Raw genomic sequence first — 24,459 nt, forward strand, 5'->3', positions numbered from 1 at the left:
TCAACTGGTCGAGTCACCAGCGGTTCTGTCGAGGTCTAGGCCAGACCCTCATACAACACACTTCCCGCAGCCGGCGACTTTATTAAGGTACCCATTGTTCAACCCAACGCAGTTGCGCCCTTTCGCACAAGCGGATGTGTCAGTGTTGCTTGTCGGGCCTGTCAAAATCTCTGTGAGACGTTCCGAAGCACGAAGTTGCAGGTTTACCATTAGCCCACCCCAAGTCGGCATCGAGGACTAGCATACATCATGACGGGGAAAATGACCCTATATAAGTTGGTGGTGCTAGGAGATGGCGGTGTTGGGAAAACGGCATTGACCATTCAGGTTCGTCTGCAGACTTCCCCTTGGGTCGGCTGGTTGCTGAGTCCCCCTTGCAGTTATGTCTTAACCATTTCGTCGAAACCTATGATCCGACCATTGAAGACTCTTATCGGAAGCAAGTCATGATAGATCAACAGGCTTGCATGCTTGAAGTTCTCGATACTGCAGGACAAGAAGAATATACTGCTCTGCGTGACCAATGGATCCGGGACGGTGAAGGATTCATCCTCGTCTACAGTATCACTTCGAGAAATTCTTTCAGCAGAATCCAGAAGTTCTATTCCCAGGTACAGCGAGTCAAAGAGTCGGGCCATCCGAATTCTCCCACCGGCGCGAACTATCTCCAGTCTCCAATGCCTGGACAATCCACCTACAATGGCCCTCCCATCATTATGTTGGTCGGCAATAAGAGCGACCAGCATCATGAACGCGAGGTTCCTTTTCAGGAAGGCCAAGCACTGGCCAAAGACCTGGGCTGCGAGTTCGTAGAAGCATCGGCTAAAAATTGCATCAATGTCGAAAAGGCCTTCTACGATGTCGTGAGACAGTTGAGGAGACAGCGGCAATCACCTATGAAGCCAATTGACCGGAAAGGCACAAACTATCTGTCACAACCTAGTCCACGGAACAACTTTGACTCCGATCACCAACGGATATACCGCGATCACAACAAAAAGCGAGGGACTAAATGTGTTATTCTATGAATGTGAAGAAAGTTGAACCGACTGCCCGGGGATCGGTACTTGATATGAAATCATGAGCCATTCAGGTCTAGAGCTGGCGACGATCTAACAATGTCGGGATCTGTGTTGCAACCAAAAATTATCTGTCATCCCCCGGAGTTCTACCTTGGTCATCTCGAGGGACGCACAGTACCGCCTCTTATGCATGTGGACGTTAAGATGTTCGATCTGTCGGGATACGGAAATCCTCGGCATTTCTTGTTCACACGGTATCATTTTCGCTTGTTCCCTCCATCCAGCTCCCTTGACAACCACTTGCGTCTCACCGCTCGTCTTGGCTTGAAAGTATTCATCGGCACGAAGCTTAGTGCAGCGACCAGACTCATCACCATTGGAGAAGACAGTATATGCTACAGTACAGCAGCACCATATATCAATTTCCAGTGTACAATATATTCACGCCTAAGATACTAGAAAGGGATATGTCTCAGTCCCAGAAGCTTCCCATGCCCTGCTTAGCCTCAAGCGAGTGTGCATGTCTTGGCAAGCGTGATACGACAGCTTTTCATGAGGTAAGGGAGGATAAGAATCTTGATGGGTGTGGAAAGTGGTTGGCATGGTTCGCTTCTTTAGAAGGCTCTCCCACGACGCCGGCACAACACCCCTATCCGGCATGGCGACCTAGATTTGGTGTCGGGGCCACGACAAATGTGGCACGGACCCAGGTTTTGGAAGCCGCAACTTGAAGCCGAGGTCGTATTTGGTCGACCTTGAAACTGGCATCAGAGAGGTTGGCCAAAAGGAAAAAAGGGAGAGACATGGTGTTTAGGAGGGGTATTTCGGACCTCGTATGGCTATGCTCGGGACTAGAAGCGAAGGGGATCAAATCAGTCCTCAAAGAATCGGGTTGGTTCGAAGGGACCAGAAAACAACCAGGCACAAACCTCTGTAGCCTACCGTACTTGCAGCTAGTTAGACCGAATGAAAGTGTAAGTATAGCTAGAGAACCGGGGTCGTGGAGAAGTCTCGGGTGCTGTCAAACGGTCAAACTGGACTAATATATCCCCTAGCTGGCTTTTATCCTTTGCGCCCAACGTCCCTGGACGGCTCGCGACCGAATCAGACACGACACGAGCGGTGCCGACATGGCGGGCCCGATGGACTCAGGGCAACTCGTATTCCTCTGGGGGGAGAGCGTCGAAGCTTTTGGAAGGGAGCAGTGAAGAGTGGAAAGGGAACGATGAAAGGAAAAAAGTAAAATTTCCCACTAGGGCTTCACGTTGGCAAATAGATTTCCTTGAGAGGACAAACAGGGCTCATTCATATACAAGTACGAGGAAATCCAATTCCAGCTGCCCGGCATCCATTCGAGTGCCAGTCTTGTGGAAAAGCATGTGGCTTTGCGGGTGCCACCCTCTAAGGGTTCCTTGCAATGGGTAAGGCAGGACGGAGACGATATAGTAGTACCCGAATACTTAGAACAATCCCTTGGGGAACAGGGTTGGGTATGTGCCTGGACGCTCTGCGCCGATATGCATGTCTTTGCGCCTCCAATAGCTGGGGAGCGTCAATCACACCACTGCGGTGCTCATATGGATGTAGGCCGATGGACACAAGCCAGTAGGCGCTGCTTCAACACCCTGTAGATATCTCGGTGCTGTGCGTCCCAATCAGAATCTCGAGGACGAGCCGCCATACATTTCTTGATGTATGTACATAGACCAAGGCCTTATCTGCCACCGCGCTTGCTTGTCCTTCTTCTGCTCCTCTCCTTGACCTCCTTCGCTGTCGTGCATCGGAAGATACCGAGAGAATGGTGGTGGGCATCCATGTGCAAGTCCTGGAAGTATTCTCCGCGCCATAGGCCCCACCATGCCCCATCCTTTCTCGTGTTCCATGTCCTCCTCGATTTTACACAATCCTTTTCCCCTTCTTGGGTGGCGCTATCTATCGTGTCTGTTTCCTCATCTGCGTGCCTCTGACAAAATAGGAAAAGATCCGCATCGTGATGGTGTGCGAGCCACGTTGCAGATCCATGTGGTTGGGGACCTGCATACGGGGTTTGTCCGCTGGATCGGCATTTGGGAAATGGGTGTGGTTACTCGGTACCCTGGGAAGTTCCGCCATGGCGCACTGTCGCGTGCAGGATCCCAAGAGTCCCACCGGGGATAACGGTAATGGAGGTCAAAGTACTTCGTAACCGTTTACTCACGAGGATGAATGCCGAGAAGGGAAATGTTGTGTCGGAAGGATCATTCAGTTGGTAAGGCTGCCCCCTGCCGAGGACTGAAGATTCAGATGTCAAGGGGCAAGGCTGGGGAAAACACACTGGGCTAGCTCGTAGGGGGCGAGGGGCCTTCTTCTTCACATGCTCTCTTTGCTGGCAGAGGCCGATGACAGGAAGGACTCGGGCTCTGTTATCATTGTGTCGCCGTTTCCTGCAAGGGAAGGGCGACTAATCCGCTCGGTTCGCTCAAGCCACTCCGAACGATCGAGAAATGTGCACGAGCTCAAGGTGATTGTGTACCTCGTACATTGGCGCATTGGACAAAATTCATGCTCTTGTTGTGATGAGATGGTGCAACGAATCCGAAGTAAACGGGTTTCTCAGAGCAAAGTGCGAGCTGCCCTTCTTCAGTCTTTTTCACTCGGCCTTGTCACCTGCTAGAGAACCCTCCCAACCGATTTCTCTCAACCTAGTCGGCTTGAAAGTTGAAACTAGGGACTGATGCAAGTGCGAGAACGTGTCTACATCAGAAGTTCGTCGACGTAATTAGACTAGTCCGCAGTGCGTCCTCACGGCAAGACACTGCCGCATGTGTCGGTTTGCAAGGCTGTTGCCATTAATAGGACGGATGAGTTTGCACAGGATTGTGTCACACTTGCCCGCTGGGGTGGATGCAGGAATTTTAGAGACCGAATACAAAATACGAGGCCCTGTGCGACCGTGTCGTTCCAGGCTCCCAAGGGGGGAAACAGGACAAAGCCATCATCTCCCAACAAAGAAACACACGCCGGAGGAGACGTCTTCTTGAATCTTCAAACAAGGCAAGATGCCCATGTCCGCCTCTTTAACAGATATGTCTCAGGAGGTATGCAGATGGAAGACGGAACTTCTCAATCCGAAAAGGGAGTCTTCGGGCGACTGTGATCGTTTGGGTGCATCGTCAACTTAGGCGAGACGACGGCGTTTAGAATTTCAACTGCCGTGCCGTGCGGCGTGGCAGAAAAGCAGTGGCTAGGCAGTCGGCGGATAGATTGTTGAATTCGACAAAGTTCCACTTTGGTACGCTCCAAGTTGGGAATTTGGGAGAAACAGTACGGAGTATCTTGTGAACTCCAGCAGAATCAGCAGCCGCCATGATCGCTATGCGTAGGCCATCAGGCTCCTCCATAAGACACAGCAAAACGCCCCAGGTGTAGGCTCGTGTCGCAGACGACTGCGAGACCCCCAAAATTTCGTCATATGAGAAATCAAAGGTCGGAAAGCGCATTCTGGGACATTCGCCTTTTAACGCGGTGCCGGCTGATAGAGGAACTCTGCTCCTAGGCCAACAGAAATCATTGAAATGAAAGATGGCAAAGAGTGTGCGCATGTAGTATGTGTGTCGGCGTCTGCGGCGAGCACACGACCAAAAAAGCTCCGGCCATGCATTCGCCAATTCTAAGTCACTTGTGAGGTCGTGCCGAATTTACCAGTCAAGTTCTTCAATTGGTAAGCGTCACCACCCCTTCTCAGCATCAGACTTGCATAACCCAATGGGAAGGGTGAAGGTCCAAACTTCTCCAACCGGTGCGAACCCAAGGACAGCTTCGCTGCTGGTCCTGGCAGGTGTATCTCCTGGTGTTTGATCTTAGGCGAGCGAAGTTTTGGTCCGGCTTGGGACCAGAAAGGAGCCAGACGCGATCTTCCGTCCAATCAAAAACCTCATCACACAGGAACTGATATGGAGTTCCATGTCTGCACGCCAGAAGGTCGTTGTGCGGCCCGAAGCTTGACGTGCATGTTGGGTGGTGTGACTTTGCTGCCGTCGAACTGCACAGGGAACCTGACGCTAGGCCTCATACCGATTGTCCACTCGTTCGGGTATCGCTTTTTCCTCGCCAAAATGCTCAGGCTTCTGGTCGTTGTCCGCGACGTGTACTCCTTCCTTTATCCTTCTTCGGAGACGCGGCCATATCATGTTTCAGGTGTGATATGACTCTCTTATTTGTTTCCTTTTCTGCCTCAAGGGCCGAGATTCGAGCTTGCAGCTCTGCAATCTTTTTATCTTTGACCTGGACAGCCAAGCGAGTAATGTCTCGGCCCTTAATGATGCCTTGGGTGCGCAGGTCGTGCTTATTGAGGAGATCCACCAATTCCCTCTCAACTTGTGAACTGATTTGGGAGTTTCTCAATATATTGAGCGCTTCAGAAGCAAGAGTGGATGGCTCCGTTTCGGGCAGCATATGTTGTGCAGCTCTTTTAACCTGGGTACTAGATGGCGAGAGCAAACCGCCACCCGCAAATTGATAGGTGGTGGTGGGAGTAGTGAAGATATCGTCGCTGAGAGGCCATGCCTCGCTAGCAGGGACGGCCTCGTCTGCCGCCTGAACAAAAGTACTTTTGCCTGGCGACGTCAGAGTCCCTGTTCGAGGAGCTTTCTTCGGAGTCTGGAACGGCGTCTTCTCCAACATGTCTTGTTCAGCCTTGATCAGTTCTTCGTCATTGCTGGAAGACCATTCAAAGCTCTCTTCATGCTTAAAGTGTACCGGCTCTTTCGTCTGTTGCCTGTTGATATTGTTGGGCCCCGTCTGCGGTGTAGGAGGCAGAGCGCTAGGATCTTTCTTCTGAGGAGTGTGTAGAATGGGCGCAATTGGTTCCGACCGAGAGTTACTGAGGACTGCAGCTTCTTCTCGGATCTTAGCATCGTCGTTCCATATGAAGAAATCGCATCGTTCGGGCCGCGGCTTTTGACAGGTGTAGACTATCGCAATACATCAATATCAGGCCAATGTGCAGACATGATAATCGTACACCATCTTCCATGGTTCTTGCATTTCTTTTTCACTTGGAACTTGTCTGCTGGTAGGCGCGGGTCACAATCGCAATGCCAAATGCCGTCGAGGAAGGCCCCTCTTTTGGACGTACAGCCGTTTCTCGTGGTGTAGGAGTTGGCCATCTCTGGTCCTTATCACACCCTGGTTCGCATTGGTGATGATATCGTCATGGTAAGGCACCACATGATCATGCTCTCGTCGCAAATGATGTTTGTTCTCTGATACCTCGGACTGTCGAGAGGTAAGTGGCAGGTCAACCAACACAGTGCGATGACGCACTGCAAATGGTGGAGCAGACAACCACCGAAATGCCGGGGATGAGGCGCCTGAGAGTATGCCTGCGCCTCTTGTGCCTGAGCCCACTTGGGTGCCACCAGTGCCTCTAGTCACCAATTCAAGCCTAAACGCCTCCCGTGGTGCCCGGTCGGCGTCGCTTCCCAAAAGAGGATTCCCTGGATCTCCAACTGCGTCCCGATTTCACATTCAGCATCCCCCAACGCGACACGCTCCTCATCGAAGAACCTCGACAAACATCAAGCAACGTACCAAAACAATCCACGAAGTCAACTCCTGAAGTATATGAACACATACTCGCGACCTGCTTTGCCTCGAACAAAGCTGCACACGAGACCAGATCCGACGCGAGCCGATCCCCCCCTCGCCCAACCGAATGATGGTTATGCGAGCACACGTTGCCCAAGACTTATAACATAGGTACAAACATGGCGCCCACGGGCGGTGGAGGTGGTGGAGGAGGCGGCCTCGGCGGAGGAGGAAATATCAAGGTCGTGGTCCGAGTGCGACCGTTTAACAGTCGTGAAATCGATCGCAATGCAAAATGTATTGTTCAGATGCAGAATGCCCAGACCGTTCTACAACCCCCTCCAGAGGCAGAAGACCGTCTTCGAAAAGGTGGAAAGGATGGCGCAGGCGCTCAGCGAACCTTCAAATTCGACAAATCCTACTGGTCTTTCAACAAGGCAGACCCAAACTATGCTGGTCAAGACGATCTATTCAATGATCTGGGTGTTCCCTTACTCGACAATGCCTTTCAGGGCTACAACAACTGCATCTTCGCATACGGCCAAACGGGCTCCGGCAAGTCCTACAGCATGATGGGATATGGTGAAGAGGCAGGTGTTATCCCTCGAATCTGTCGAGAAATGTTCGAACGGATCAATGGGATGCAGTCCGATCCTCACTTGACCTGCACAGTTGAAGTGTCCTATTTGGAAATCTACAACGAGCGCGTCAGAGATTTGTTGAATCCGGCTACCAAGGGCAATCTCCGCGTCAGAGAGCATCCTTCCACAGGTCCTTATGTGGAGGATTTGGCCAAGCTGGCCGTTCGCTCCTTCAGTGAGATCGAAAATCTCATGGACGAAGGCAATAAAGCTCGAACAGTGGCAGCCACTAATATGAACGAAACCTCCAGTCGCTCCCATGCCGTCTTCACCCTCACTCTCACGCAAAAGCGGCACGATGCCGAAACCAATATGGATACCGAGAAAGTCGCAAAGATCAGCTTGGTCGATTTAGCTGGCTCAGAACGTGCCACTTCCACTGGCGCTACAGGTGCCCGTCTCAAGGAAGGAGCAGAAATCAATCGGTCGCTTTCTACCTTGGGTCGGGTCATTGCGGCACTGGCGGACCTCTCTTCGGGCAAAAAGAGCTTGAAAGTACCATACCGAGATTCGGTCCTAACCTGGCTTCTGAAAGATTCACTCGGTGGTAACAGCATGACTGCGATGATTGCTGCAATCTCGCCCGCTGATATCAACTTTGAGGAAACACTAAGCACCCTTCGATACGCGGACTCAGCTAAGAGAATTAAGAACCATGCTGTCATTAATGAGGATCCGAACGCACGCATGATTCGTGAGCTCAAAGAGGAACTTGCCAAACTCAGGAGCCAGCTTGGGGGGACTGCCGCTGCCGGTGCCGAGGAGACTTACCCGGAGGGGACACCACTCGACAAGCAAATGGTCTCGATTGTGCAGACCGATGGATCAGTCAAACGTGTCAGTAAAGCCGAAATCATGGACCAATTGAGCCAAAGTGAGAAGTTGTACCAGGACCTCAACCAGACCTGGGAAGAGAAGCTCCAGAAGACGGAGCAGATTCACAAAGAGAGAGAAGCTGCGCTGGAAGAGTTGGGCATCAGCATTGAAAAGGGGAACGTAGGCATGAGCACTCCAAAAAAGATGCCTCACTTGGTCAACCTGAGCGACGATCCTCTGCTGGCTGAATGCCTGGTTTATAACCTGAAGCCAGGAGTTACCACGGTGGGGAACGTCGACTCATCTGAGGCTTCCGAGATCAGACTGAATGGATCCAAGATCCTTGATCACCACTGCAAGCTTGAGAACGTTGACAACGTTGTGACTATCATCCCACATGAGGGTGCTGCTGTAATGGTCAATGGCGTGCGGGTCGACAAGCCGAGAAGACTGAAAAGTGGAAATCGCATTATTCTGGGGGACTTTCATATCTTCAGGTTTAACAACCCATTGGAGGCCAAAGCCGAGCGCGCCGAGAGAAGTCTGCTCCGACAATCTGTGACTGCTAGCCAGCTGAGTTCCCCGACGCCTTTCCGTCCTGGACATGAAAGAAGTTGGAGCGCGGCAGGATCAGAATTTGATGGTGATTCAAGCCGAGCCCAATCTCCAGGATTCAGCAGTAACAAAGACTCGGACTGGTTCTTTGCCCGTAGAGAGGCAGCGGGCGCACTTCTCGGATCAGACCCAAAAATCATGCAACTCACTGATGAGGAGCTGGACAGTCTGTTTGAGAACATCCAAAGAGCGCGGGAGGAGCGACGCGGGCGTTCCGACAACAAGCATTTTGAACATGATGAAGACTCGGATGACCTCAGCTCTTTTCTCGTGCGCGACAAGTACATGTCGAATGGAACCATCGACAACTTCTCTCTCGACACGGCACTTACACTGCCTGGGACGCCCTCTGTACATGGCAGTTCGCAAGAAGACGGCGAACCGACTTTGACCCCGAGCCAATTTGAACACCCAGTTCACCACCCGGTGCAGAAAACGGGGGAAGAGGAGAAGCAGGGAATTGCAGAGAAATCTTCGAAAGAGACAGATCGAGAGGCTCAAGCTGTTCAGATGCAGCAAGAATTGGAGCGGGCAAGACTGGAGTTTGAAGAAGAACTTCGAAAACAAAAAGAAGTGTACGAGGCACAGATCAAGAAAATGGATGAGGACGTCCGAATACGAGAGGCTTCTCGAACGCCAGCTGGCTTTCTGCCCCTGCAAGCCTCTGAAATAGCCATTGCACGGAACGTCGTGGAGAAATGGCAACAAAGGAACTATATCTTGATAGCGGAGGCAATATTGCAGAATGCCGGTCTTCTCAAGGAAGCGCAGGTCATGAGCAAGCTGCTCGGTCACGATACCAACTTCCAGTTTGTGATTTTGGACAATGGACAAGAACGAGGCTCGTCGTACGATCTCATCCTCCAAGATATCTCCGGAGATGACGATGATGCTCTCGCGGATGCGCGCAAGCCATGTCTTGCCGTGAGGGTCATTGACAACCAGCTCAGCTGTATTCACCTTTGGTCGCTGGAGAAACTCCGATTACGAGTGGCCAAGATGCGGCAAATGCGCCAATACAAGAATCAGCCAGAATATTTGCAGCATTTCCGGATGGACAACCCATTTCGTGACTCTGACCAGCCTTTGTTTTCGCTAATTGGGGACGGGAGTATTCCTCTGACTGCGGTCTTTGAAACACGGGTCCAAGATTTTGTGGTAGAGATATCCTCGCCATCTACTAGACAAATTGTTGGCAAGGTCAGGATGTCATTGGAACCCTCGTTAGCAGAGTCCCCGCCTTCCACCATCAAATTCAACATTGTCATGCGTGACTTTGTGGGATTCGCTGAACACGAGGGCACGCAAGTTCATGCCCAGATGACAGTCCTGGGAACTGAGGACGAGAGCGTGGCCACCACCCAGCCCGTCCATGGTTTCGGCGACGGTCCTGTACGTTTTGAGAGCATTCACAACCTGAGCATCCGTCGGTCAGGGGAGAAATCTGCGATCCTGAAGATCGCCATTTTTGCCCAAGTTAGCTCGACCCATCTCGATAAGCTGATCAGCTGGGACGAGCTTCGTGAAATGAATGAACAACCTCCCGATCATCAACCTGCTCATCGCCTGCCAGAGTCTGAATACAGTGTTGAAGAACGGCATGACGTTTTTGCAAAAGTCCAGATCCTAGAACTAGCAGAAAATGGCCAGTATATGCCAGTCGAAGTCCTACAAAACAACGCAAACGATAGCGGCGCGTTCCAGCTGCATCAGGGACTCCAACGTCGAATATCCGTCAATCTGACGCACGTTCTGACAGAAGGTCTGCCTTGGGACGACTTGAAGTCCCTGCGAGTCGGGGAAGTTCATCAACTAGATTCGTCCGGGCGAGTCGTCGATATTGCTTCTGTCACACCGGATATCCTTCTCAAACAAATCCAAGAACCCATGATCAAAGACAATGCCGATGGCACCTCGAACATCACCATCGTGGGACAATGGGACAGTTCGCTCCACAAAACTCTTCTGCTCGACCGTGCCACCAACGAAAACTGCAGAATCCAGATCTCACTGCGCTGGGATGTCATCTCCAACCGTCTGGGGCACGATCAGCCAATGACATTCTCCATCGACCAACAACTACAAATCTTGCCGCGATCTTACGTCCGCCCGCAGTCTCTGTTCAAATCTTTCTGGAACCAAACACGGGTCACGCACGCTACAGATGGACTATTCTTAATTGTTGTACGACCAGTCAGTGCAAAGAGAGCAGCCGATCTCTGGCGTCTGGATACTTCAAAGAACTACATTAACGGCGAAGAACTTCTCGGTAATTGGCAACCAAGAGGTATTTCGTTAGTCAAAGACTACCTGATCGCCCGAAGGAAAAGGCGTCAATTGGAGGACATTGAATCCGCGAAAGCCTCGTTGGGATTGCGTAAATTGAGTGTAACCACACATAAAGCCAGGTCTCGTGCAGCATCACCTTCTACGCCGGATACCAGGGAGGAGGAACTTCTGCGTAAGTATCTCGCGATCTGGATGAAGCCGAGTGCGGAGATGAAGAATCCGATCTTCGATGATGCCGACGAGGGCATGCGCCCCCAAGCGTCTCCTGCGCCGTTGACCGAGACCTCGCGATTGCCGTCGACGCGGTATCGAGCCACCGTCTCCCACGTGCCCAAGAACACAGTGTCCCTCAAATCAGGTTATCTTCTCATGCCCTCGGAAACCTACGATCCCCCGGGCTCCGGCAATCATACCAACACCATGCAATGGAAACGACGCTTTGTTGATCTACGCCCTCCTTATCTTCTCATTCAATCCGTCCCTGACGGCGAAGGAGTCAACGCGGTAAACCTCACTCATGCACGAATCGACCACGATCCGGACTTCAAGCGCTTACTTGGCAGTGGATCATCCATTGTGCATGACGGCACCGACTTCTCGTCGGGAGAGCGGTGGGGTCATAGAAGGGCAGGCAGCAATGCGGAACTCCATGGTCTAGCGCACGTGTTTGCTGTCTATGGCGAGCAGAACACCTTCCTGTTTGCAGCAAGAAGCGAGAGTCAGAAAGTTGAATGGATCCTAAAGATCGACCAGAGTTACTTCGCGGATGATGAGGAGCGAGATCAAGTTGAGGTCTAAGATGCAAAATATTCGGCGGTACCGGGGAGGTGGACAACGCGGAGGGCTTAAGGGATGCGAAGTAGATGCAAATCGAAAATCTGAACAGATGGGTGGGGAGGTTATCTCCATATGAATGTGATTTCATGCCAATTGAGCACGGAACAATGACTTGGACGTGGACGGAGCAGCGCGATTGTAGATCTGAATTGAGATACCCCTCGGTTATATTCAATATCCTTTTTCCAATGCATAACTCGTCGTCACTTGTAGTGGAGGTACCTGACTCGTGGCGATCTGGTTTACAGTAGCACCGGGTTTTGAGATTGATTGCATAGGTGGTGGCCACTGGCAAATGCCTGTACACCCACCAGCCAACACACACTCACCGAGAACCCCTTGACGCTCTGAAGCCCAACCTAGGTTAGTTAGAATGACCAAGCGGCCACTCTTGCATATTCGGCAGTCAGTGTAATTGCATGGAAACCGACGGCTGAGCTTGAAACAGAAAGGCGTCAGCGCGCCGACCAACGAGAACACGGCCATTGTCGACCAGATAATGGCGACGATTGGGCAGTCAGTAGAAGTCTTTTTCCGAAGATGATACACGGCTCGAACTAACAAACAGAGGGGCCAGTGGACGCAATTGCCCACGGAAGCCAGCATCGGACAGTTCCAACGCTCCTCAACTAAGTGCCGAACAAAGCCATGTCGAGGAGAAATCCAGGCAATGGTGCCATACGAAGCATTTATAGAACCCCATAGTTCATAACCCCATTGTGCTGCGTCAAGCTAGTCGTGCATGATCGCTCTTTTCCGGCACAGGCAATGCTGTGAACTGAGGAGGCTGACTTAGGTGTTCCAAGAGCGTTGAGTAGGGCGTTGCGATCCGATTGCCCAATGCTTGCCGTGCAAAAAGTCCGGTCTCCAGAGAGGCCCCGAAATATGCGAAGACTAACTCACTATCTGGTTAAGACAGTCTTCCCTGATATCCTTCTGACGTAAAGCCAAATGGATGCCGAGAACAGTCAATGTCAACGAGTCGGCCTCACAGCTTGGCGGCAGCCATTAAGAAATGAATGAGAAGGGGGAACCCATCGATGATCGTCAATCATGGTGTGCAGTCGAGCCTTATAGCTGATATGTAAGAGAGGACCAGAATCGGGTACCATGATCTACTCGATACCAAGTCTTGGTGCTCACCTTTCCCCAAAATCTCGAGTAGAATTGAGCAGGTGCACTTGGAATACTCGAAACAAACCGAGGGCCTTCCATATGCGTCTGCCGCTTCATGGCTCGGAGGGAACAATACCTCGAGGGACGTTGAAACTTGCATCTGGATACCAAGGCAGCGAAGTCTTGGCTGGTAGCGGAGGCCACGGACGGCATGGTTAGTCCCTCCGTCCTCTTCTGTCTAGATCCGTCTGCATCATGGTGCCACAAAGACCGATCTGGGATAGAACTAAGTTGTGCTCGGTGGTCCTGTATATATATGGTTGATGGGCCCTCGACATCAGTTTGACGTGTGCTATTGACGTTTGCCGCGACGGGATTATGTAAGTTGTTGGTCAGCTGGTCTTGGCAGTTGTCACCTCCCCCGTCTTCCTATTTCATCTTTTCCTCTTTCCTTCGTCGCTTTCTTGTTTTGACGACCATTCTTTTTTGTCATCGACTTGCATTTGGTAATATCATGTTCCAATCTTCGGAACGGCATCCCCGTGGGCGTAGCCCAGACTATTGATATTGCTTGAGCAGGGCCTTGGACTGTGGATATTTTTTGATGTCATGCTGGACATTACCAGCCGCGCCAACAGCAAGCAGTCCCATACCGGGGTCCAACAGGACGGATCGCATCTCCAGAGAGTCGGTGACAACATCGCCTTTGCCAAACCCATCACAATTGGGTTTCACAGCGGCCGGCCTGGAGCGCCTTGATGGCTGTCGAGGGTTGTGTCTGTTCACTTCCGTCTCCTCGGAGCCAATACTAATGTTCGTTTGACTCGGTGCATGCCGCTCTTGCATTCGATCGACAAGGAGCTTTGACAGCGAAGCCACATGTAAGGGAAATCGGGATGCTCGCACACTTCTCTCGCCTTGTACCGAGCCCATCAGGCTGAACAGGTTCCACCTTTGGAGGCAAGTCCTACAGCAAGGTTTGCGCCACTGTATTCCTCGGACTGCCCCCCAAGGTCATTTATTGACATCATCCCTCTCTCTTCTCTCCTGTGCTCCCTACAAATCCAAACTCTTCCCTTTCCATTGGAAGGACGCACACAATACTTTCTTCCAAACCACTTCTCAAACCCCTTTTCATCGCTTCCAGCATGCCACGCCAGTTCCCCCCCTTCTCAGCCCGACGACACAAAATGTCCACAACCGCAAATACAGGCTCGCCTTCCAACAGCCAAAACCACCACCACCACCACCATCTCCCTCGCAACAATGACCCCGATCGAGACTTTCTCTCACGTCGGGGCCGCGCCAAAAACCATGTCATCGCCATGACTGGTGAATTCGTGGGCACTACCCTTTTCCTCTGGTTCGCCTTTGCTGGCGCCCAAACCGCAGCCATCACAAGCGGAGGTGTAGCAAATACGCCGACTCAAGTTACCTTGACGAGCTTGGCCTTTGGCTTTTCGCTTCTCGTCACCGTGTGGGTTTTCTATAGGATCTCCGGAGGATTATTTAATCCAGCTGTATGTCTCTTTGCATCGCTGTAAAAATTTCATTGGCGCACTTTGGGAGACTGACCAAGGAACCAAAATCACATCAGGTAACCCTCGGCCTCGTCATAACCAAGAATCTCCCTTGGGTTCGCGGCCTCCTTCTATTCCCTGCTCAAATCCTCGGCGGCATCATCGCCGCCGCCCTCGTAAGATGCATGTTCCCCGGTCCCTTGGTCGCGGGCACAGTGCTTAGCAACAACACTACGCCAGCCCAGGGCGTCTTTATCGAAATGTTCCTCACCTCGCTCTTGGTGTTTACCATCCTCATGCTCGCCGCGGAGAAACACTATGCCACATTCATGGCTCCCGTGGGAATCGGCCTAGCGCTGTTCGTGGGCATGATGGCAGGTCTTCCGTACACGGGTTCCTCCATGAACCCGGCGCGAAGTTTCGGCCCTGCTGTCGCAGCCCCCTATTTCCCGGGGTATCATTATATTTACTGGTTTGGACCGATCATGGGCGCCCTGCTGGCCGCCGGGTACTACCACTTTGTCAAATGTTTCCGGTATGAAGAGGCGAATCCCGGCCAGGACGCTGTTAGTCCCGAGGAGAAGAGCGGAGATGAGGAGATGGGGCCCTCAACGATGGTCTGACCACCAGGGTCAAATAGCACAGGACAAGCAGGCACAGGAAAACGAAACACGAAGACTGAACTGAACTGTACTCCGTGGAAAGCGGAAAGGATTTGATCTCTGCTATACTGGTGCAGTTTGGATCCCAGCAATGAAAAAGTGGACATTACTGGTGTATGACATGTACGGAGTAATATCTGTTTGGACGAGGGAATCAACAACCTAAGAGGGAACAAGCGACAGCGACCAATGAACGGAAGAAAATGCCATAAATCCTTTGATTTGGCTGCGGCGGGTCTGAATCCCCACAGACCTGAGAGGATGAATGAAGGGATGATCTACAGCTTCTGCAACGGGCACATGCTTGAAGTTGGAAACTGCAGTTTGATTTTTTGGACATGTTGGATGGATGTTGAACATATCTTCTGCGGCGGATGCCATACGGCAATTCGACATAGGCCGTAGGGACTTTGCGCAGTTTCTTGCCGCGTCGATTGAAAACTTTTTGTCTTCCCGTCACCGTATTGGAAAAAGCAAGAGCAGGAACAAAAGCAGAATGCCACTCTCCCGTGTTGGCCGAGGAAGTCGAAGCTTGCTCTTCCAAGGCCCTTTGGCATTGCAGTGTCGAGCAAGCCGCAATGCCTAGGATCCGATCTCCCAAAGTGTAGGACTCTCGCCGCTATCCATACCGCTGGATGGTCGACGGCGTCACAAGCCATGATTTCGCCTGATTTCGCCTGATTTCCGTTTTCCATCTCGTTTCGGTTATTGCCTGGACTCGGAGAGGTCCCGGCCCTCGCATTGATGCCACTCTGGCTTCCAACCAATTTCCACGCTATTCTTCCTTCGAATACGGACCCAGCAATCCGAAAGGCGTGCAGTCCATTGAATACCATGGCCGGCTTTTCTTTCCCACTCCGACATATCGAATTCCACACCCTCCGCCGCCCGCCATGTAAATGGATCTCTTCAGAAAGCCCTACCGCCTCCACAGAGAATGACGTGAAATGTCTTCAAAAGATGTCCTCCCTGTTCCTGTCCTAACTCCAAATCCAGTCACTTGTATCATCATCAAGTCTTTTGTCGTAAATCATAATTTCATAGTACCAACAGTGCGCCCGCATCTTCAACAGACTTATTCAGAGCCTCCAGCCTCCTTTCTATCTTCGTGCCAAATTTTCTGTACACCATATTTGACTGGTCGGTCATAACTTTTTCACAGGCCGTCGCTTTATGCCACGGTGATCTTTTACGTCATTTAACGCCGTAACCATTCGAACTTTTTTCTAGGATCAATCCCGGTCTGTTGTGGTTCAACCTGTACACTTCGGTCGTATAACTCACTTCGTGGGTCTGCAGAATCCTGTTGTACGCAGTTAGAACAAGTCGCAACCCATTAAATGAGGCAAGCATCTCACCTCTGACTCCTCCAGGATCTTGGTTTCTAAGATCAACTTGGTTATCTCGTCAGTCCGAACGGACCTCGGCGGGAAGCTGTAGGGATTTTCGAGGCTTCGTTGGATGCCCACGATGACGTCTCCCATGATCTCAAATTTCCTCCAGTTTATGTTCGTGCCTATGAAGGTCTTGTTTGCTGAAGCAGCCATTGTAAGATCTTGCCGGACAAGTGGGAGAAATGGGATCCGTTCCCCGGGGGAATTGTCCCAGGCCATTCGATATGCTGCGTGGGATCTTGATATTCCCATGAGAATTGTCAGTCTCAGAAATTGCTTCTGAACTTCTGGCGGTACCAAATCTCGGGTTGCAGCTAGTCGAGCGATCTCATGGCCAGTGATGCCCGCCACGATAGCACCAAGGGAGTTGTAATTATTCATTTGCCTCACTTTCCATGCCAACGCCATAAATTTCTCCAAGGCTCTTGCGCGGTGTTTTGGCTTGTCTCGGAGGAGGATCATGCCGGAAACAAATAATGCCAAGTGGTTGAAGTTTTTCACCATCGCGCCGATGTTATCGGCTGAGCAGCATTTTCTTTTCTGTGACGTTGAAAGAGAGACATGTCGAACAAAGTCCCGAGGTCTGATCGCCGAGTACACTGTCCAATCGATCCGTGTGATTTCCCTGGCAAGATCATCGAGGGTGCTTTCCATAAATAGATGCCATTGAAACTTGCTGAGACGGAAACGGGGTATTGGCTTGAACCTCTCAGCTTCCAATTTTGCGTTTTCCAATTGAAGAAAGTTTGCATATGATTGACTGGATGGATTGCTTGATCTGATCATGCTGGAGGATGCTGAAGGCACATTGGATCCGCGTGCAGACGAATTCGTCCCGTCCAGATCGTCTTCACTGCAGTCATCTTCCCGTTGTCGCCTGCGACTTGATTTCGTGACATTTTCTGTGCTTGGCGACGGAACCAGAGTCGACGACATGCCCGTTTTGTGGTGGCTGCTTGCACCACTCTTTTTGCTCGACGGAGAGGGAGAATCATCGAAGGCCCAATCTAAATCTTCATCAGGAATGATGGTGTCCAAGTTGTTGCTGATTTCTCTGGCAGCAGGGGCGAACACCTTGCTCTTTTCAATGCTTTGCACAAAAGGAATAGCAATATCACGAGCAGGACCCGGAGAAAAGTCTCCGGGATATGTGGCAGTCCATTGAGCCAGTACCTGTAGGTAGCGAAGCATTTCTGCGACTTTGGTGAAATGAACCATCTTACTCTGTTCCACCTTCATGAATTGGTCGATGATGGCGGAAAGCAACTTTTGTGGAGTTGCAAAGGCACGGTACAGACACAAAAAGGAGGGGACGAATTTGGAATCCGTCTTACTCGTAGGCAACAAGAGGAGCTTGTCCACCAGTTCTTGGAACGGGATCCCGCGCTCTATATTGGAATTTTCATCAATTTTTAGACTGCCCAAAGGAGGGCCCAAGGCTTCCACTTCTGTTCGGGGCGAGAGGTCATGTGAATCTTCGTCCATGTTTAGGAAGGTTTGATAAGCCCGACTGTCAACGGTGGATGTCGACTCAGGACGAAGCATTGATTTTACAAAATAAGAATCGGGTGTTTCGGGTACTGCTGTTGTCGAAGTCTCAAGAGGAGACATCAATTTGCTGGTATATTCACCAGAAGATATTGGTGTATGGGGTTCTGCTGGCCGGCGCCGAGATTGAGGAACAGCCGTGGTATCCACTCTGAGTTTGGTCTTGCGACCGGCCGGGGCTACATCCTCCGCTTCCGAAGACTGGCTATATTCGTTCTCGGATTCGATAAGCGCTTGTCGCACAGAAAGATTCAGCAAGAACTCCTTGGATTTGGACACTTGTAATCGACTATTGGATCGGCTTCGGCTTCTTGCTGTCTTTGGGGATAGATCCCTTGAGGCGACGCGCTGACTGCCCGAAGATTCTGTAGAGGTGCACGACGACTTGCTCGCTCGAATAGACGCTGTATTCGCTGTCAGCGATAAGGTCACAATTCGTAGAGAGACGCGGGCTTGGGCATGAGGGTCGGGCCATGAGGGCATGGTTGTGGAGCATCAGAATGTGGGAAAGCTGGATGAGGGATGGGAGAAGCGAGAGTGGCAATTTGGGGGGGGTCGAGATTCAGAGGAGACGAAACGTTTTCGAATCCGTTGTGCAAGACAAGTTCAATGTTGATCAGGACTTACCTCGTGGAGAGGCAATGACTCGATGGATCATTGCAAGAAAACACTGCTTGGTATTCTCGGGAGATCTTAGGGAAATTTCGGCAATGGCAACCTTGGCAAGGTTGCGACGAACAGTCTCGTGGAATCGTGCACTGATCTGACGAGATTCGTCCCTAACGTCGCATTTGGCGGCAACAAGCATACAAGGCACGCCAGTATTGGTCATGGAAGCTTTAGAGACGTTGTTAGCGGGAGACTGATCTTGATTTGGAAGGACAAGGCTGCTGAGGACAGATGGGGGGAAGGTCGTTATGCTCTCTCGTGGATAGTACTTACTCAATGCAGCCGGTACGTCGGCGACGCTTTCCTTATCAGAGACGTCGTACAGACAAAACACACCATCGACTTCGGGCAAAGGAGCCCCATTCAAGTATGGTGGCCATTCGATTCTTCGCTCGCTACTGAAATCAACATCCTCAAAGAGCAATTCGAAGAGCTGGATCCGATAGCACCTGTCCTTGATGAGGACTTCAGTCGAGGCACGAGACCGCTCTTTCCCGATAGCGTTGCGAATAAAGGTGGATTTGCCCGAGTTGCGTGAGCCCAAGACCAGCAAGTTAATGGACGAGCTCGATTCAGAGTCACTTGGCTACAGACAAACCGAGGTCAATATAGCTGCCGAGGATTAGAACTAAGAAATGGGCCAGACCCAGACGTACCTTGGTCGGTAGCTTCGCCTCGAGGGAATAGCCAGAAAGTTGATGGCGGTCTGAGCGTCGGGCGTTTGTGGCACGGTCTGGAGAAGTCAAAGAATCACCGCGAGCATGGGGTTTTGAGCTTCGGTGGCTGGCATCTGAGGTTCTGGCAGCGGCTGATGGACGCCTTTGATGTTGGTCTTTCCGTCGATCAACCGTGGGGGCCGAGTTGTGTCGTTCCCTGGCTCGAGACGGTGGCTCAATGCTCTTCGCATCGAGGGATCGATACCTCGTGGAACGGGAATCCATGGATTGGGGGGCTGGAGGGGTCAGGTGGCAATCATTGCATGGCTACTGGCACCACTGGTAAGGGATGATGGATAGGCTCAGGCTCAGGTTTGGTCCTGCGAGAATCCAGTCGTTGCAAACGGATGACGAGCAGAAAGCTGGAAACTGGTGGAGGTCATGGATTTCTGGGACATCAAGACACCAAGTCAATGGGTCTCTGGGACTTCGAGATGGGCTAGCGGGGAGTCGGGAGGAGATGAATGTGGTTAGCGGGTCAGCAGAGCTCCGTGTCGAGGAGAGAGATACGTGAAGGAGGACTAGACGAATCGAGCAGGTGGGAGGTGGGAAGTGGTGGTGATTGTGCGTCTGTCGGTTTCAGGTGATCGTAGTGAGCGTGGCTCCTCCACCAGGCTCGCGGAAATGAACGAGCGTGAACAAAGCCAGGGTATATGAGAGCAGAAGCGAGTGTCGATCGAGGCAGGATTGGGATTGAGAAGAAAAGGTGAGGTCTAGCACAGTCCTCCGAAGGGGATGAGCGGAGGGTGGATATCTGAGAGGCCCGAGGCTGGGTCAACGGTGGAGAGGGCAATCTAGCCTGGCGGGTTGAGTTCGAGATAGGTACTGGGCCCAAAGGGGGGTGGGAGGGAGGTGGCTGGACCCAAGCTGAGTGAAGTTGAGGTTGAGGTATAGGGATTGAGGGTGGAGGAGTCTAAGAAGGAGATGGAGGAGAAGACGCAAGTAGAAATACGGAGTACAATGCTACTCGAGGTTTGGTAGCTAGTAGGGGGGATTGAAACTGCTGGAGAGGTTTGGCGGAGAGAGTGTCTCGGACACGAGAAAAGAGAAAGAGAGGACGAGCAGTTGACAGTTCGCCCCCATGTGAAAAGGAACTGGTGGCTCCGAGCACAAGTGACAGTTCGGCCTCTCGTTGCTGCCAGGCACGAGAGAAGAAGAGGAACAAGAAGTTTGATGCAGGAACTATGTGGTAGGCGATGCATGAAGCGGCACCAGCGGGCAGGAAGCCGCAAGAAGCTGCAGGAAGCTGCAGGCTTGTGGTTCCGCGGGCTGGCGTAGGCGTCGGTTGACACTGGTTAAGACGCTTTCAGGCGCATTAAGCGGTTTAGGCGGTTTAGTCGGGCGATATGCAAGCAACCCCCCAGTTGCGGCTCTAGCGGCTGCCACAAGCTGCGACTGGCGCTGCTCCCGCCGGCCGCCACCATGCACGATCATCCTGCTCTTGAAGACCTTGCAGACCTTGCAGTCCAGTGTTTGAAATTGCTCGAGTTGGAAATTCACCCTGCTCTCATCATGTGTGTGTGCGTTCTTATGTATTACCAACTGCATGTCGTCACTGTGAGAGAAGCGCGAGAGTACTGCCGTGTTGTAATACTATCACTCTCAACTCATTTCGCTTCACTTTCACTTCATTTTCACCTCACTCTGCCAACAACTCACTTACCGACTATGCCCTTTCCTCCTTCTCGTATATGCGCACATACATCATCACCTTCGCCCTCCCCTTCCACATCCTCCCTAGGTAGGTATGTACGATTATTCACCTCGCTGCTAAAAGGCCTCTTTCGACCTTGCTGCAGCTAGTGAGCCTGACACAACAGTCTATCCTAGTCAGGGGCCACCCAGGGCCATTCGAAAACCCTTACAAGCCCTTCCCACAAACCACTCCACTGGCCCCTCTCCACTTCCCCCAACACCCCTTTGCCGTTGGCCCACTAACCTTTGGTCTTTGGCAGCCTCTCAGACCCACGCTTTTCTCTGTGCATTCCAATTCCCCGACGAAGCTGATTGAAGAGAGGGCTAGGCATGGAATCATGACTCTGTTGAAGGAACTCTTTGCAAGCCTCGTCCCAATCTTATGAGAAGGCGCCTAAGTAGGTAATATGATACCTCTACGGTTGGCTGGCTCGCGCGGGCGTTTCCCTTTCACCATTGAACCGACGATGTCCGGAAGTTTGACGAAGAAGCTTTTTCGATCTCTGGACGCCAGAGCGAGCGTTCTGGATACTCTGCGCCCCTCTTCGTCTTTGTCCATGTCACTCTGAATACTACCGAGCACCTCAATGCTACCTATAGCACTCGGTACTTGGTACCACCCTGCACGACCAAGTCATCTCTGTCAACACTTTTCTGCTCGTACTCTCGTCGTTCGAGTGTGAATCATGTCTCTGTGCCGCCCCGCCAACGAGTCTATCACCAATTTTCAAGCCACCCGCTTCCTGTTTTAGACGGGAGCCTCAGCTCCTCCGTCATCTACGGCGCCCGCCATGCCATTTTTAGTGTTATACTCTTACTATGTAGGAACTCTCTCCTTTCCTGCCGTGGGTGGCACCGAGTGATCGAGCTGGATTGAGATTTGGTCATCGCTTTTGGTCGAGCCTCGCTTCACACATTTTGCCGTCCCCCCTTTCGCTTAACTTCGCTCCCACTCAAAAAGGTGGGTGAGAAAAACGGGCATTCGGATGCGCCAACCTCCTTTCAAGTGTCGACACGTCAAGCACATTTCAACATAAAGTGATGGCGGCCGTTTCTGTCTCCGGATGTCACCTACTGTGAACGCGTTGAGCCCGACATCTCTCCAGACTCTCATAAACCCACACTCAAACTTGGCAATGTCATCGTTGTACTCTGGTGACCATGGGGAAGGTGGCAGGACCAGAGCAAGCACCAAATCTATTGGTCACGCCATGCAGCGGACGTGGGAATGGATGGCAACCTACCAGACCAGATCCAGCGGTTTGACGGCATCGACTTCTTCACATTCGCCCTTTAGCAGCAAGACCGGTGATCTGGATCTCGATTCACTGTTCAAACGTCTGGACAAGTATACCGCCGAAATGAAGGAAGTGGAGGAGCGTCTCAAGCGAGCGAGGAGCGTTTCTGAGAAATCCGAAGGAATCAACATCAAGCGTTTCTCCTTTGAGGATGGTTATTCTTTGGAAGAGAAGGAGGCTTTGCCGACATTCAAGTCGCCGACCGAGTCATCCTCTTCCAACGAGCCAACACAAGCACAAATGGCCAGCGACGCGGCCAGCAACACGACTTCCTCAGAACAGATGGTGCCCACTCCTATTACCGAAGCCAAACTTCAGACCACATCAAGCACCAAGAACCCGCCGCCTGAACAGGACCAATTACGACAGGACTCCCCGGTGCCAGTGTTTGGGAACTGGAAACAATGGGCAGAGGAACAATTCTTGCCAACAACACTAGTGAAGGACCGTTCGAGCAGCAGATACTCAGACAGAGTAGAATCATACTCCGAATCTTCGCGCCAGAGATTTCTCTGGAAGAGACAGTCACCGTCACCCCCGTCGAGAGGGAGCCATCACGCATCAAGTTCTGAAAAGAGCCATGTCTTGGATCAGGTGCTCGAAGATCGAGGAAAAGACCATCAAGACCATCAATACGGCTGCTCTGAAGACGACGAACCTGGTCCATCCTTTCCAACATCTCGGATTTTGCCGCCCAGAACTTCAAGCAAGAAAGAAGCGGCTAAGGAGATGATACAAGAAGAAGCAATTACGCCTCCCAGGCCAACTCCTCGTAGGCGGATGACAACAAGCGATGGCCGGCCTTCAATAAGGAATGGTGGATTTTGGTCCGATCAAGCTGCTGAACTGTTCGTTCAAGGAGACGTACCGCCTGTTCCTGCGCTATCCCAATCTAACTCAAATGCGACATTAAAATCGAATTCCCCTCTGACACCTTTGACACTGAGCGATCCGAGAGAAGACCAATTACGCCGAGAGATGGAAAGTTTTGCCATCCGGGACGGACCAGAGACACTCGAACACAGGTACAAGAAGCGAAAGCCTCCCATGTTGAATTTTTTCGACTCGGATGACGAGAAAGAAGACCAGCAGTCGGTCTCCACCACGCTGGAAACGGACAGCGTGAGTTTGCCAGAAGCGAGCGACGATCGCGGCGCTAGACCTCGAACGCGGCGGCGTAAGAGTATTTTCAGCATCTTCCAGCCGAGGTCGCCAGTTGAAAAGCTGATTGACATGTATTTCGATGACGAGCCAGAGGAGAGGCCGGCCCTCCAAAGAGGGTCAATTCGGTCCAGAAAAGGATCTCCTGTCCAGGAGAAGATGCCGAAAAGCCCAGTAATGCCACCGCTGCCACAAACCCTCCATGGAGGGCAGACATCGCTCTAGGCAGCGAGACTCGCATGATTTGAATCTTTCTCTAACTTTCCCGAACCCAAATCTGCCACTAACTCTGCAAAGGCCATCATACCTGACGGTTCGGCCGTATCTGAATCTAACAGCCGTTCCAGAAGTCGCATAGCACGACCAATACGTTTCTGTGGAGTATCTTGGGATTTCTGCCCTCGCGGACTAGAGAATGCGGACTGGTCCCTTCCCTGATCATCTGCGATAGTGGTTTCAAAGATGAATTTGAGCTTGGCACGTAGGCTTGGATATTGTTGAAAGATTTTGTGCAATCTTGCATCGTCGATCAGAAGGTCGCCGAGAGGAATGTCCTCAACTGGAGCCGCCTCTGGTTTCGGCGGCGTAGCGTTCGGGCTTGAAAAATCACTCGCGGTTGAGAGCTGGTCACATTGGCTCTTGTGCGTCTTGAAACACGGCAAGGAACAGCTGTTTCACGAAATGGTTAATAACAACTGATGTAATTTTATCTACGAGGTATCGCACCTTGCAGCCCTACATGAAGGACAATGATACTTGGAGGTCGGATTTTGACAGACGCTGCAAGGCTTTGATGATGACATGGCGCACGCCAAATCCAGTTGCAATCCGATATCGACGCGACAGTTGACCAACTGGAGACAATCAAAGCCGTTTGGAAGGGCCAGATACT

At 51.7% G+C, this 24,459-nt stretch overlaps 6 protein-coding genes across 6 annotated transcripts; 4 read left to right on the plus strand and 2 right to left on the minus strand.

The window, feature by feature from the left end:
- Nucleotides 1–249: 249 nt before the first annotated feature.
- Z519_07355 (uncharacterized protein) lies at nt 250–1,028 on the plus strand (the record flags this gene model as incomplete). Its single annotated transcript, XM_016765090.1, has 2 exons — nt 250–327; nt 381–1,028. The coding sequence occupies 2 exons, from the start codon at nt 250–252 to the stop codon at nt 1,026–1,028; spliced, it is 726 nt and encodes a 241-aa protein (XP_016619040.1).
- Nucleotides 1,029–5,120: 4,092 nt separating this feature from the next.
- Nucleotides 5,121–6,169, minus strand: Z519_07356 (uncharacterized protein; the record flags this gene model as incomplete). The annotated part of the gene is made up of 2 exons (XM_016765091.1): nt 5,121–5,974; nt 6,025–6,169. 2 exons carry the CDS (start codon nt 6,167–6,169, stop codon nt 5,121–5,123), a joined length of 999 nt encoding a protein of 332 aa, XP_016619041.1.
- A 600-nt stretch (nt 6,170–6,769) lies between these two features.
- Z519_07357 (uncharacterized protein) lies at nt 6,770–11,749 on the plus strand (the record flags this gene model as incomplete). The annotated part of the gene is made up of 1 exon (XM_016765092.1): nt 6,770–11,749. The coding sequence occupies one exon, from the start codon at nt 6,770–6,772 to the stop codon at nt 11,747–11,749; it is 4,980 nt and encodes a 1,659-aa protein (XP_016619042.1).
- A 2,345-nt stretch (nt 11,750–14,094) lies between these two features.
- Nucleotides 14,095–15,047, plus strand: Z519_07358 (uncharacterized protein; the record flags this gene model as incomplete). Its single annotated transcript, XM_016765093.1, has 2 exons — nt 14,095–14,424; nt 14,502–15,047. 2 exons carry the CDS (start codon nt 14,095–14,097, stop codon nt 15,045–15,047), a joined length of 876 nt encoding a protein of 291 aa, XP_016619043.1.
- Nucleotides 15,048–16,284: 1,237 nt separating this feature from the next.
- Nucleotides 16,285–19,638, minus strand: Z519_07359 (uncharacterized protein; the record flags this gene model as incomplete). Its single annotated transcript, XM_016765094.1, has 5 exons — nt 16,285–16,389; nt 16,445–18,432; nt 18,656–18,865; nt 18,971–19,283; nt 19,354–19,638. 5 exons carry the CDS (start codon nt 19,636–19,638, stop codon nt 16,285–16,287), a joined length of 2,901 nt encoding a protein of 966 aa, XP_016619044.1.
- A 2,606-nt stretch (nt 19,639–22,244) lies between these two features.
- Z519_07360 (uncharacterized protein) lies at nt 22,245–23,792 on the plus strand (the record flags this gene model as incomplete). The annotated part of the gene is made up of 1 exon (XM_016765095.1): nt 22,245–23,792. One exon carries the CDS (start codon nt 22,245–22,247, stop codon nt 23,790–23,792), a length of 1,548 nt encoding a protein of 515 aa, XP_016619045.1.
- Between the last annotated feature and the right edge of the window lie 667 nt (nt 23,793–24,459).

Source organism: Cladophialophora bantiana, assembly GCF_000835475.1.
Source record: "Cladophialophora bantiana CBS 173.52 unplaced genomic scaffold supercont1.10, whole genome shotgun sequence".
NCBI classification, from domain to species: Eukaryota; Fungi; Ascomycota; class Eurotiomycetes; order Chaetothyriales; family Herpotrichiellaceae; genus Cladophialophora; species Cladophialophora bantiana.